This window comes from Netta rufina, assembly GCF_964035555.1.
Source record: "Netta rufina genome assembly, chromosome: 2".
Classification (NCBI taxonomy): Eukaryota; Metazoa; Chordata; class Aves; order Anseriformes; family Anatidae; genus Netta; species Netta rufina.
Genome location: NC_140124.1, coordinates 118,423,527 through 118,439,090, shown reverse-complemented (window position 1 = coordinate 118,439,090; position 15,564 = coordinate 118,423,527). Strand labels below are relative to the sequence as shown.

The 15,564-nt window shown below is 36.1% G+C and overlaps 1 protein-coding gene across 1 annotated transcript in view; it reads right to left on the bottom strand.

Moving 5' to 3' along the window:
* The window catches only part of RP1 (RP1 axonemal microtubule associated), a gene marked incomplete at both ends in the record, with an annotated part of 183,739 nt that overhangs the window by 146,361 nt on the left and 21,814 nt on the right, over positions 1–15,564 (bottom strand). The window contains 9 exons of the mRNA XM_084281671.1: positions 1,377–1,589; positions 2,225–2,398; positions 5,216–5,319; positions 7,590–7,719; positions 7,857–7,888; positions 7,991–8,067; positions 9,653–9,728; positions 11,310–11,388; positions 11,966–12,117. Coding sequence (XP_084137797.1) covers positions 1,377–1,589; positions 2,225–2,398; positions 5,216–5,319; positions 7,590–7,719; positions 7,857–7,888; positions 7,991–8,067; positions 9,653–9,728; positions 11,310–11,388; positions 11,966–12,117 — 1,037 coding nt within the window. The remainder of the gene's footprint in view (positions 1–1,376; positions 1,590–2,224; positions 2,399–5,215; positions 5,320–7,589; positions 7,720–7,856; positions 7,889–7,990; positions 8,068–9,652; positions 9,729–11,309; positions 11,389–11,965; positions 12,118–15,564) is intronic.

Genomic DNA, 15,564 nt, shown 5'->3' with positions numbered 1-15,564 from the left:
AAGTGGGTATGTTTGTGGATTTAAAAGTACCGTGCACACAAACACAGCTATTGCTGTAACAGGGGCTAAGGCACTATGATTCAACTAATCTTCAGAATATGAAAACCTTACTGGACAATAACCAGAAACAGACTTTAAAATTCCAGTTTAATGTGTCTCAGAGAGAACATTCTCTCTCATATATTACAATGTTAATTTCAAAATAAAACTTCAAACTGCTAGAGAGAAACCTGTAGGCTGTACATGAAAAACTCATCTTCATCCATTGGTGAGGACACTGCTAAAAATATACAATATTCAGAAAGCTTATATCCAAAATGTGGATCAAATATTCTGATCTCTAATTGGAGTATATTTGATTCAATGGCAAAATTCTCATGGATCTCAGACCTGAGTAAGTACACAGCTCTATTTCATACTCACTTGGGTTAAACTTCCAAATAAAAATTATGAGTAATTTTGAGAATTTTCACTAATTTTAACAGAACCACCTTGCAAAAAGTTAGCTCTACATGAAGTTGTTTAAATCTTAATTACTCATTAGTTTTTTTGTTTGTTTTTTAAATCATCAATTTATTTAGATTAAATACCAGTTTAAACCCCTCAACATGTTTATATTCTGTCACATTCAAAACAGTTATATCAGTTCTTATCAGCAAACTTACACAAAAACTGACACAATAAATACCAAGTCTAATGAGCAAATAATAATGTTCCTCTCTCTGTTTTTGTTTTCTCCCCTCTCAAGTGTAAATATACATTAGCTAAAGTCCTATTACATGGAAAATATTATTGGTCCAACAATTAGAATATTTTAGCCATCCTCCACACCCAGTTCTATTCCTCCATATACAGGCTACTTATAAATGGTGAGGCATTTCAAGAAAAAAATCTGCATGGCTGGTTGGTAAAATAATAATTAAGAAACAGACAAAAAAAAAAAAAACAAAAAAAAAACAGGTTCTTAATTTCAAACAAAATAGAATCATTCAGTTAAAGTTAGGATGCCAATATCACTCCAACATTTTCTAAAACGAACTCCCACCAGTATAATTAGTTTAAAATAATGAAATTAATACAACAGAATCTTGACAGAGTCATCAGCTATCAAGCAACAAATAAATTTTAACTACATACACATTCTCAGTATTTTAAAATACAATCATATTTTCACAACTAAGTGCAAAAGGGACCTGATAGCTTTTATTGCTATATTTTTCTGTCTTTCCTTGGAAAATGAAGGGAAAGATCTGAAAAATCTTAAATCCAAACAATGCTTCCACCACATTTTTATCCAAGCAATTAAAAAATATTTTCTCTTATCATTAACAATCTAATGAGATTATCAGCAGAGGGAAATACAAAGAACTGCTTACTGTTCCATTACACTGGCCATCTTTGATCTTCAGGTACATTTTTGGGTTTTTCACACTCTCAAACATGCAGACTCCAGAGCTGATTTTATGCACTTTCCAGTAGGATTCCTGCTGCTGCTGACCTGTTCCACTGCAGCTCCCATCAGGTCTGAGGGACAGAGCCTGGCAGAGACTTGTGTTGAGCAGAATGATAGCACCATGATGAAACACACCCTTCAGATGAGAGATAAGAAGCCCTTTGTCAATAGCACAGCTTTTCTCCACGTTTATCTTTGATATTGGTACTGTTCACAGAGATTATTTTAAGCACTTTTTCATGTATTCCCATGTATAAAACATAAGTGAATGTCCAAAGTAATTCAAACATACATCCAGCCTTTGCATACTTGCTGCATTCCGTGCAGACACCAACTTGAACAGTGGAAACCTTTCGCTGCTCTGCAGCTTCCCTGCTTTTTGTTGTTCAGAAGCACAGCATAACGTTCAGAGCACAATTAGTGTGGCAAGCTAAGGAACTTGTTCTCTTTTTAAACTAAGTAATTTCCCATGCAAGCCCTCCTGTATGTACCTACCTTCCTACTTTTAGAAGGTTTGCTAAACATTTTGGAGTGACATCGTTTCTTTCTCTGATGCAGCCCACACTATTTACATATACCAGCTACAGTATCGTCATCACTTGCCCCAGGAGAGCTGTAAAGGAAAACTTCAAGTGACGCCTGGTAAACTGTTGCTTAGCTCCACCTGGTGGGCTCTTTCAGCCTGCAATCCTCAAATCTGATTAGACGTGATCTACTTTTGTAACAGTAAATTGTAGAAAAGGTCTTCTTAATTTCTCTCCCCCACCTTACCTTGACATGCACAACAAATTCTCTGGACAGTCCAGCATATCCTGTTGTTTCATCAGCTACTTTGCCTTGAAGATTGAACGTAACCGTGTGACCTGGGTTCCTGGCTGACTCAAGAATGGCAGAACCATTTGGTTGAAGGTGAACACGGAGCTCACAGCAAGTCTTGTCTTTGCTCTAACATAAAAAAGTAGGAATAATGATTTATATGAACTATTAAACATGGTAAAATCCAAAACAGAGAGGATCATGATATAGTTTCTGTATATTTCAAGTTTCCACAATACTACTAGTCTAGTCTTAAAATATCTTCCTATTTTCCAGATTCACAGTCCTAATACTGAAGTCCTAAAATTGTGGACTCTGTTGCATTTCAAATCATGGTAACAGTTCACCTTAAAATGACACAAATCTGAGACTAACATGAAAGATACCTGGATACCGAGTCAGAGTCACAGCCAACAGACTTGGCAAAGATGGATGGAATGTAACACTGACAGAAAATGAACTAGTTTAACTATCTGCTACCCTCATTTGCAGGATGGTTCCAAATAGTGTTTGTCCTCATCAGTCTATATTGATCTCACAGAAAACAGTTAAAGAAATAAGATTTATATGAAAGAGAGAAGCAACACACGTATCCATTCTTATCTTTTCAGATTTGCAGACTGTGATCCCAGTCTGGATGAAAGATACAATATACAGAATATGTATTTAAATATTTTATCAATTCTAACACCATTCTTATTTTTAAATAAAACTAGGATTTTACTAAATGTAAAAATTCTAATAATCTGCCCAATAATTTCAAAGGCTTAGAATCATAGAATCATTCAGGTTGAAAAAGACCTCTAAGATCATCTTGTCTGACCTTTAACCTAGCACTAACCTAGGACAAGTCCACCACTAAACCACGTTACTAAGTTCTACATCTACATATTTCTTGAAGACCTTCAGGAATATTGACTCAACCACTTCCCTGGGCAGACTATTCCAATGCTGCACAACTCTTTCAGTAAATAAATTCCTTCTAATATTCAACCTACCCTCCTTTCCCCCTGGTGCAACTTGAGGACATTTCCCCTCATCTTATCACTTGGTCCACTTATCTTATCACTTGCTTACATAATCTCACATTTTTTCAAAAGTCAGAACAAATGAATTGAAAGTAGCCCTGTTGAGGTGAGGGACATGATTGTCCCCCTCTGCTCTGCCCTTGTGAGACCCTTCCTGGACTACTGCGTTCAGCTCTGGGTCCCCCAACACAAGGACACGGACCTGTTGCAGAGAGTCCAGAGGAGGGCTAAAGGGATAATCAGAGGGCTGAAGCCACTCTCCTATGATGACAGGTTGAGAGAACTGGGGCTGTTCAACATAGAGAAGAGAAGGTTCCAGGGAGACCTCGTTGTGGCCTTAGAATTTTTAAAGGAGTCCTATGGAAAAGATGGGAAGAGACTCTTCCCATCAGAGAGTATGGTGATAGGACAAGTAGTAATAGCTTTAAGATGAAAGCAGGTAGATTTAGACTATACTCTAGGAAGAAATTCTTCACAAAGAGGGTGGTGAGGCACTGGCACATGTTGCCCAGAGAAGCTGTGGATGTCCCATCCCTGAAAGTGTTCAAGGCCAGGCTGAATGGGGCTTTGGGCAACCTGATGTGGTAGGAGGTGTCCCTGCCCATGGCAGGGGGGTTGGAACTAGGGGATCTTTAAAGATTCTATCCAACTCAAACCATTCTATGAATTGGTATTTTTAAGACTACAAATAATCAAACTTTCTCTAGAAAGTGTTCACTATCTTCTGAAGCTTCCTACTCAGAAAAACTTGTCTATCAGACTCAATCTACTGTCAAAAGTAAAGGAAAAAAAATGATGTATTTTAGAAGTGGTTGTGAGCCAGCATATCAAAGTGTAATTAAAAGCATATTGTAAGGTCAACTTTGTATTGACATTTTGCTTTCTATTTTCCTATCATCATTCCAAGGACCTCAGAAGAGGTTTAAAATAACATTTCTCCCATTCTCTGAGAAGAGGAACATCTTGCACAACTAAAAACAAGAAAATGGAAATCTAGATTTTCAATAGGCTGCTCAAGCTCATAAAACATATCAGTAGCAAAGCAGAAAAGAGAAAGCTTGAATTTGTGTCTAATTAATACTCTCTTTGTAGTAAGACACACTGCAAATGTGACAGACTGCAAGGGGCTCCCTCTATCAGAATTACAGTAATGAATAGGGACACTAAAAAGTCCTGCAAGGAGGTCTGGCAGTTTGTCTGGCAGCCTGATGCCGTTCCCACTGAGAAATCTAACTCTACCGAGAGTTCTCTATTCCCTCTAATGCTAATGCACATCATGGAAGAAAGGAATGGGACCAGCTTTGACTATGTGATTATTCCCTAAATAAATAAAGGGAAGAACTAGAAAAAGAGAAACAGCTTCTTCCCTCATCAGTAGAAGAGTTTAATCAGAAAGAACTAAATTCTGCAGCTCAAAGTGCCTGCTTGCATACTGCAAGTACTGAGAAAGAAAGGCAATACATGAAGAACATGAAGACAGAACAAACAAACCTGGAATATTTCAATTTGTTTATGACAGGCAGGTTATTTAGAAGAAGACAAAAAAGGTAAAATGACATTTTAAATCAACATCAGAACTGATGCTTATATATAAAGAGGAGATATTAGGGTATTCCACATACCCTGGCAGCATGGGACAAGCAGATATCAATTGCACTTTGGAACAGTCAGACATTTCTGTACCAAGTCATTTATGCCATGAAAAAAGTCCATCCAAGAATAAAAAGAAAACTGAGAAAACAAAGCTCTACATTAAAATTTGTCTATCCATTTGTAATTTCCTGGGTTCAGTTCTGCACTTCTTAGCTCATTTTCTGTCTGGAAGCATGATTGTGTTAGACAGATTAAAAACAACATTATTTTTAATCAGACAATAAAATAGTATTACAAAGCAGAAATCAGTAACAGCATTTCCTACCTTTCCAGTTGCATAGCCATTAACAAGAGCAAGAGCAAGATGTGGTATCTGATGACTGCTGAATATGCATACATTTCCCCTTTTGACAATTACATCAAAAAGACCTAAGAGTTAAATGAAAAAAAAAATGATAGGAGTATGAAAGTATATTAATTCATACTTCTATTTAATTACATCAGTAATCTATCATTTTAAATTATATTATCTCAACAGCTTGACCTCTCTGATCAGTGAATTCCCCTCCTCATTCCTTTTGAAGAGGGTAGCTCGAGACAATTATCTAGTTCTCTGCCTTGAGGAAAAACTGCTAAGAGCTAATGATAGGGAACAAATTTCTCTTGATCAGCATATATGCTTAAAAAAAAAAAAAAAAAAACGTAAAAAAGAATTGAAGACTACAGTATAACGAACTGGACTATAGCAAACTGTAAACAGCAGATCGTGCAAGAAACATTAAGCTCTCATATAGGAAAGCAGAATTCATTTTCTATATATTCATACTAGAATTTTTAATGCAAATCTTGCAGCACAGTTCATGGCTTCTAAAAATTTAAATCTGGCCAATATTCTAAACAATTGCCTCTTATAGCTACAAAATACCAATGAAAGTTAGTGCCATTTTTATTGTTCCCAGCAGCAACAGACTATTGTTTTAAATATCTACCAGTACATTGATCTACCAGTACATTGTGTTGCCCTGTTGGCAAGCTGCATCTGTCTCTGGTGGACTCCTGGGGTGTCCACAACATAATATTTTCAGGGTGTCATCAGGATTATGAGAACTATATAGCCAGAGATCATTGTACCCATTGGGAAGATGTCAGAAGTTATAAAACACAAACGTGTATTCCAGCCCTTGGAGCAAGACAGGGACGACACATAGCTAACACAATGGTTCCCTCTGCTTTCAGATAGAGATAAAGATTCTTGAGAAATTAAAAAACCTTGAATTAAATCATCACCTAATACAATTTGCCATCAGCATAGTGAAGGGCTTTAAATTATATTGCTTTAGATCTGCTGAAGACAAGTAAACAGTTCTACCTGAAACATGAAGATTTCTATTAGAAAAGGTAAGTATATAGCTTATGCTGGAAGACTCTAAAGCATGCACAAAGAAGCAGTTGAAATTTCAATGAAAATTTAGACAACAGCTCCCAAGACAACACTTACGGACTTCTGTTGTACATGACTATCCTAGCCACTCTGTAGATTACCGTACATTTAAGTAACAAATAAATCTGAAATAAATTGTTGGAGAAAACTGTTGTTCTGGTAGCAGAAGACTTGCATGGTAGGTGCTTTCATTCATTTTGTACTAGTGTTCTTTTTGTACTCAGAACTATAAAAATAGGAATAGTTATTCCCAGGTGACTATGTCTGTTCCTCTTATATTATGGCAACTTCATAATATTGTTCAGAAAAGTCAAACTCTTTTTTATTACTAGTTTAATTTCCAAGTATTACTAAGTCCTTTGGGAGGCTGCAGATCATACTATTAATTTTTCCGACTTCCAGTAGTCATTGGAGATAGGAGATTCCGTGTCTGAATCACCAAATATTTTGAAATAAAGTATCAAAAATGATAGCTAATAAAAATAGCTTTATTAAAACAGAGTAACTAACACCCACTTGAAATGTTTATAGTATTACTGATCTCCTATGTTATACATCTGAGTTTTCTGGTGCAGCTTTTCTGAGGTGTGTTTCTAGGCTATGCTAAGAAGTATTTCCCTGCTGTCCACACAGCCTTTGGTGTGTCCTGCAAAATTCTGTTCTACCACAAAAGATACATGTAAGGTCACCAGGAATATGTGAGAAAGGCTGAGCAACTCCACTGTCATTAAAATTTAAAAAATAAATTAAAAAAAAAAAAAAGTGTCTAGTATGATACTAGCTATAATAAGTGTTAGTAACATGGTAAGATGAAAGCTGATAAAGAGGAGGAACTGGAAGAATGCCATTAAAATCAATGACAAGGATGAAACAAAAGGATACACATATACATACACTCCCTATGAATAAACTATACCTAGAAAGTTGAACGTGTTAGCTTGGATGGATCTAAGAATATGGCTTATGGCTGTCTTTGCCATGGCATTTTCATGGGATGACTCAAGCTACAGATGACAAGAAGTTTCTATTTTGTAAGGGACAGTGACAAGATATCATATGAGATTTTTTTCATGCTTTATATGTAAACTAATCATATAATTCATGAGTTTTATAATCATTAACACAAGTAAAAAATAAGGAAAAACATTTTTTATTACAATTATTTATTCCTCTTCATTACAGGAATCACTACATGAGATCACAGTGAACTGTGAAGTTTTTTCTTACATCATTTATGCATACATGAGATATACTTTACCATATTTGTTCTTCTTGTCACCAAGAGCATCTACTTTGCTATCTGGACTGATGCATATGAAACCACCGGTGAGCCTGTTGTAAAACTGAAGTGTATTGCCTCTCTGGAATTTCCACTTTTCGGCAGCCCACTGGTTTTGTATACAAGTAGAAGACAGTTATGTGAAGATGATAAACAGGAATTTGACATGCTTGAGAATAACTGACATGACTTAATTCAACACATGATTTGAATGGCTTAAATAAAACTAAAAAGGTTAGTCCTTACAGTTTCTTCTCTCTTGAGTTCCAGCTCTTGTCCTGTATAAATAAAAAGCATGTGATTAATTTTCAAAGCATCCTTATTCCATTCAGCACAGTCTGTGTGAATCTGGGTTCTGTTCCCCACCAATTTTCACTTACTTCCTGGAAATGTGCTGGCATCTGTCAAAGTCAGTTCTCTAGCAATGTTGCCATCATCCTGCCCATTGTCCAGCCATCTGAAAACCAGACACCGTTTCAGTAATTTAACCTTGACTGGCAATTCCCACAGTACTGTATACATGACATCTGCATACTGACACTTTTTTTTTTTTTATTAAAGTCTCAAGGTTAACATACAGCAATATAAAAATCCAGCTTTAGTGAAAAGACCTTGACTTTAGCAAGTGTGTTGTTTTTCTTGTTTGTTTGTTTTTGTTTGTCTGGTTTTGGGGTTGTCCATGGGGGGGTTTCTTTCTTTCTTTATGAAACATATAAACACTTTCCTCAACTGAGATAAAAGGACCTAAACCAGCTATTAAAAATAATAGAAGTTGTATTCATCCCAGATCAATAATGAAAGGTGCAGTGGCCATAATGTTTGCTCTTCCTGTCTGCAAGAAGGTTACAACAGGATGCAAATTGTGGCATGTCCCACTGATCCCTTTATAAGGATGCAAATCCAACAGAAGCACTGCTTTCATCACATCTGAACTATGCTTTTACAATGCTATTGTACTTGCTTCACATTGTATATAAAACAAGTCTAACTTCATCTGAGTCTGAAAGATTCACACATAGTAGGAGCAAGATCATCAAGAATGGCATCATGCTCTAAGAATAACTAGCACATACCCCATATTTTTCTGTCTGAAATGGATTTGAACTCTCCCTAAATTATGTATGAAACTAGCATTATAGATCTCTTCATAGCAGTTCATCTCATCTAGAATACAGAATCAAAATTAGGTCAGGCAAAGATGAGGTGCTGTATCTGATAGGCAGAAAGCCCTTACTCAAACATAAATCAGCTTCAGTGTGCACATCACTCACTCTCAGCTGTCTCAGACAATTATTTATTCACTCAGAGAAGTGAGAGGAGGAAATAGAATTGAGGTGCCACTGGCAAACTGTAGCTAGATTCATACGTGACTGGACTTTTTCATTCCTAGTGTTTGCACTGATCCTTATCTGTTACAATTTTTCCATAAGGTGTTGAGAATTAATCAGGAGTATATAAGGAGTAGATAAAATTAGAAATGAGCCATAGAACAGAAGACTCAGAGCAGTAGCATCTGCAGGGGAAAAAATCAGGGAAGGTAGGATTGCTTCAGGTTATGATACAACGCTGTGACAGGCTGTAAAGCAAATAAGAAAAAGAGATGTGGTCAGATAGCTGCACCTATGATAGCCATTTCACATGATCTTCAAGCCTTAAGTTAGTCTCCGTGCTGGTTTCAGTAAAGTAGGATCAGTCTGCCAGAGAAATAGCAACCCACTCTTCTGAAAAACCAAGACATGGAAAAATGAGTCTGAAGACATCAGGTCCAAAGCATTGGATATGGAAGAATGTGCTAAAAAAGTACCTCTTATAACTAGGTGCAAGAACGGAAAGTTACATGGCAGAAATTTTTATTGCTTTTTCTCTGGCTCAAACACACCAGAGGTTTGGGGCAGATACAACTCGGAGAGCTATAAAATGAATTAGATCATTTCAGCTCACTTTTGGGTAAATATGTTTGCTTTGACAGGAAAAAACTTTGACAATTTTCAGAAGAAAGCCAATGGTAATCAGAAATTTATTAAAAGCCAAACACCACTGACCTGTGACAAAGAAAAGTATAATCCAGATCTGTTATAGGATCCTTGATTACAACTTTGTCCAGATACCATCCGTTTCCTTTGATTAAAAAAAAAAAAAAAAAGTTAATGAGAGGCAAATGAAGTATTATTTCCTGTGTCTTTCTCTCTTCTGCTGGAACTGCAAGATCTGCAGCTTCACTGGCAGGTTGCTAGAGACATGGATGCCCTGATGGAGAGGAAACTACATGATCTAAGTACTGTAGAGCTTGCTGATAGGAAGGCAAGAGATGCTGTAGTGAAATCTGGGTGACCAGGAAAAATAAAACCAACCAACTAAATAAACAAACAAAAACACACCCCATCCTACCCACACCAGAAAAAGCATCTCAATAACATCGCGGGTTTACACAACCTCTAGAAATCTATACTCTGAGATGAGAAGGTCCACTGAAGGTGAAAGGCATATATAAGCTTGTTCTTTCTAGCCTTACATTTTCTACAGTCTTGTCCATAATTCCACTGTAGGTTTTTAGACAGGTTCACAAACATAAGTGGTGATCACAGCAACTGAACTAGGAAAGTTTTCTCCCACTTCTTCAGTGCAGGTACAGAAACAAAAACAGTCTCACCATGTTTGTTCTGTTTGGCACAGTGCAGTCTCAGTCTGCCTGAGTTACAAAGAGCATAGTTTAAGTGAGCCCATAATAAAAACACTGGTAGAGTGGATCTTTAAAGTAAGGAGCTGAAAATTAAGGGCAGACTTTCACTAATAAATCTACAGTAGGTAGCATTGGGAGTGCAGGAGAAAAGCCAGATCTTCACACAATGTTTTTTCTCAAAGCTGTTTTCCTTTCCAGTCCTATGTAATCTCATGAAAAAGAACTTCTAGAGATAACTATTCTCTTCTAGTCTCCTTGTTCATAGGGAAACCTTTATTCATTTATTGCACTCTTCATCCATTGACAGACACAATAAGAGACAAAGCAAGCACATCTAGAAGTAGGGCAGGAAAGAGTACTGGAGAGAGAAATATCTTTATTGCTTTATCCTCAAAGGTATCTAAGCACTGCCTTTCATTGAAGGCATCCAGCTATGGCCACTTACAGAGGAAGACTACAAAATATATGTGATAAACTTTCCCTTACCAATAGAGAAAAAGTTGAGATGTTCTAGCTATAAAAGTAACTAGAAGAGTGGAACATGACTGAGCATAGAAGAGAAAACTGGGCAGAAAACTATTCTATAACTCATTTTACATTGGCTTAAAATACTTTGCTGTGTTTTACGATATTTAGGTTCAAGACTTTATAAAACAAATATTTTGATTGCAAGCAGATTGATTTATTATTAAGTCTAATGACAAGATACTGTAACCAAAATCTCCAACTGCATCTTCAGAGTGTAACTAATAACTCCTCTCTTCAATTTTTCAGTGAAGATTTGTTTAAAATGACAGAGGAGTTACAGACATGACTCTTAAGCCTGAAAGAATACTGAAAGAGAAAACAAAATATTTTAAATAAGGTAACTGTGTCATTTAAACAGTTTCATAAGAAGTATTTGTCTCACTTCTGAAAAAAATTCATATATCTAATTTTAAAAATACATATTGTATTTCAGGGAAAAGGTGAAAAACTTCACAAGTAGCATTCAGTATCTAAATAAAGAGACTTCTGACCTGATCCAAGACCATTGTGTCCTATAACAATCTTGTATAAATGTCCAAGGTGAACAGCTTCCACAGAAAAGATATCAGTCTGTAATCAAGCAACAAAACTTCAGTAAAATCTGAAATTCAAACCACTTTTCAGCCATCAAATCCCGAAGACCTATTTAAATCTCTCTTGTCAAAGGCACCCTTTGAAATATCAGTTAATGATAATGTCAGAACAAATCAAAGACAGGTGTTCTGAATCAAAAGAAATAAGCCTGGTGATTTCGCTAATGGGAATAGTTCCATTAAAATAATTGGGGTCAGAAAACATAAAGCTGCTCAATTAGCTCAATTGGCTAAACAAATACAAGTTGCAGAAGTTTTCAACTTCAGATATGCAGATATAAAATGTAAAGTTTCATTTTCTCTCCACTTATTAGATCAAATTAAAGTAATTAAATATTAAGTATTAAAGTACACAGTTTATCTATTTTATAAATGAAAATTCTAATAATCTTCCAAAAGCACTGATATACCTTTAGAGAGTAATTTTGGCTTAATTGTGGAATTTTGGAGAAACACTGGGATGTGGTAGCCATATCTCCTAATTGGATTTGCATAACCACCCACCTGAGAGAGAAAAGTCAGCCAAACTTATCAGAAAATGCTCTTTCACTCACTTGTCCTTTCAAAAATTTCTTGGGTTTCTGGGATCTGAGCAGCTGTCTTGATCCTGTGTCACCGTTTTCTCCATAGATAGAAATATAGACATCAGCTTCTGTTCCAGCATTCCACAGTTCTCCTGTTGTCACATGTACTTCATAGACAGTCACTGACAATAAAAGATGACAATCCTTCATATCATAAACACTATTATAGTTAGAATAACATCTAGCTGCAAATGTGCCTGTAGAGTCCAAATACATTTGTGTCAAGAGCAGTTAAGGTACAAAATCTTAAAACTCCTATTCAGTATTAAGTAAGATAATGTGGAATGGAAATGCAAAGAGAACTGAACTTTAAATACACAGCAGGATGCCTTTGTCCTGCAGCAGCATCTGAAAAACATCATTAAGCTGAAAAGTAAATAACAGAAGTCCAAGATTAGGCTCAATGTAAGTAGTGAGACCAAAACTATAGCAAGCAATGGAGTCTATCAACATTTTGAATGCACTAGTTAACCAAACAAGCAAAAATCCATCACAGTAATTTTATTTTTCTAGGACCTCAGAATTCAGAAATCTGCATTGTTTTAATATTCTACTGCTTCATGAAATACATTAGTAACAACTTCCTCTGTCACATACAAAAATACAAAAGTCAAAATCCCACGAAACTGAAGTAAAGACTATGGTATATTAAACATATGCATCAGTAGAAAAATGTGGTTTTTAGAATGCAGATGTTAGAATCGTAGAAAATTCAGAATTAAGATAAAAGTATACTAATCCTCAGCAGAAACTTGTGAAAGTCACAGTTTATTTTAATGTGCACACAGAGCTCTATGATATATTGTTAGCTTGCTTCTATCATGAGAACTAGCTCATTCAGAAATGCTCACTACTATGCTTCACCTCTACACTCCATTGGAGTATTGTACTACAGATATTCATAGGCCAGAGACTTAGAAAAACTAACTAAATAAATAAAAATCAAGCAATTTTCACAATTTTTGACACCTCTAAATTTTCACAATTTGTTGACAGCTTTACCTCTCGTAAGAATAGGGATCATCACGGATTTAAAAGTATTTATAACTCTTATAGTTTTTTTTTCCTAAAACATAGTGACTCGGCTTTCCTTTAGATATTCCACAGAATACTGTGCAGAACAAAAAACTAAGAGAATGAATTGTATTCTTTGCACTTATTTTTGTCTATAAGTGTAAAAAATTACATCTGTAAACACAGCATTCTGAAATTAGAAAATGTCAGGATTATTTGCAAAATTTAGTTCTTTCCACTATGCCTGTGAATTAGCAGAGACAGAACAAGGGGAGAACGCACAACTTTTTGCAGATCACCTATTAGCATTTGGACAAAAACCAGCCACATTTAAGTCACAGGGACTTTAGATGGTCTTTAACAGCAGTCATGTACTGTTATGTTTTGTTTTGTTTTCCAATGTAAACCTGCCTTAATACTCAAAACAGTTTTCATTTAAAGACAATTAATATTGTCTTTAATCCATGTCATTCACCATGACACCACCTGATCTATTTCCTTTCCCAATTCTTTTTTCTTTACAGCACCCACTTGAATAGGTTCCCCATTTTATGCATTTAGGCAGGCAAGAAAATTCAATTCTCCAGACCAACAATCCTCTTTAGTGCTACAACTCTCTCCTTCATTGACTGTCCACTTTCCAGTTTCTGCAACAAGAAAAGCAGAGGTGCCCAGTCACCAAATACTGTGTAACTCTGATGTATCCCCAGCAAGTAGTTCATTATCATATCATCAAAAATTGTGCCATGAGACATGAGCAGAAGGGAACAAGAGTAAAATGGCTGAGGATAAAAAGTCAAACGAATGGTGCTCAGTCCCTCAGAATTAGAGCCATGGAGTCACTATGTAATATTTCTGAACAGCTTAATTCAGACATTTTTTTTTTTCCTTGAATGTAAAAGTCTGTTAAATCAGAAAGTGTTTCAGCTTCTTTTTATTCAGAAATTGGTTTTAAAGTGCCTCTCATCATCCCTCTTTCAGACTGAATCCAGACCTCTCCACTTGTTCTGTTATCAAACTATCTTCTCTGAAGTTAAAAGCTATGTTCTCTTTGTCTGTCTCATGCAGAAATATAATAATGGCAAAAAGACACAGAGTCTTTCAATTACTAACTTAGAGATGAAACTCCCTTCTCCAAAGCCTTCAGCATGACCCCTCTTATACTGAGGTTAGCAGAAATACACAGTTCTTTTCTTCTTTTCCTATGTGAGAGAAATTGTTAACTACAAAATGCAGATTGAGAGGATATGTGCTGTTGTGCTTTATAAAGCATCAAGACTACCTGATAATAAAAGTCTTTCATTATATCTTTATTTCAGAAACAAAAGAACAGCTTACTCGGAAAGAAAAGCTTGAAAGTTGGAAGGTGGGAAAGGTCAAGGTCCCAGAATATTATGTAAGGGAACACTGGGAAAGAACAGATACTGCATGTAGGGAAGCTGAGTATATTCAATTTAACAACCCATTAATGCTTATTAATTAACATTTATTTTAAAATGTTGGGTTTTAATTTATTTTGTTTTTATTGGAGTGCTTGTATGTTCCCCTACGCTAGTAATACCAAAGTCTCCCAGAGAGATCTAACCTATGAGGATGCAGGCTGAATGCATATGAGGCTTTTCGTGCCCTCAAGGGTATGAAGATAAAAATCACTCAGGATCACAAATCATTGTGGTTAGGGCTGGCCAAGCCCTCTTTACAGTATTTAATGACCCATTTACAGCTGCTAACTAGATCATTGGAGGAAATATTTCCTGCTATTCTTTTTCTCTTAAAGACATATTAATGAGGCACAAGACTTTTTTATGCTTTTCTTTCCAGTTTCTTAACCTCAGTGCTAAACCATCATCGGCGTAAATACAGCTCCAAGCCACCCAGCTCTTTCCTACTAGAGTTACTATCCTATGGTAAGTTTTCCCATATTCATGTGCTATTTTCTCAACTTCCAACCCTCAATTTCATTTATATCCTCTTCCTGTAGCCTGAAACCCAACAATGATGTCTGTTACCCTTTCGATTTTTGATGGTCAACCAAAGGTGCCGTAATAACCAACAAGCACTGATATAGTATTAAACATCCTGAAAAGAGGTGTTTATAGCTTTTTGAGAACTCTGAATGGAAGTTGCTCACATTAATTAGTCTTGTTCTCTACAGTTGATCTGTTCTTTTGGTAAGGGAGGAGAGGAAGGCCTGGAACATGTCCCAGGAAGATCTTTCTTGAATGAAAGCTTCAGCACAAGTAATACTGGTGGTGTTATGATTTTTCCCTTTCTAACTTCATACCCTGAAGGGTGAGAATCTTCCCATGCACACCTGTTCCCTCACCCACATCTCTCATAGGGTACACTGACCTTGCTCTGCCTTTGCACTTTTCTTAGGCTAGAAAAGAGCAATGATGGATGGAGGAAAAGAAAGAGCAAGTACAGACTTCTTTGACTTCCTTCCCATCACTGAAGGAGAGAGACTACATAGAAACAACAATCAAAAGGGATTAGTGTGGTAGAGCAGAGACTTAAAGCAGTGAAACAGCAGCAACATCTAATAATTTTGGTAT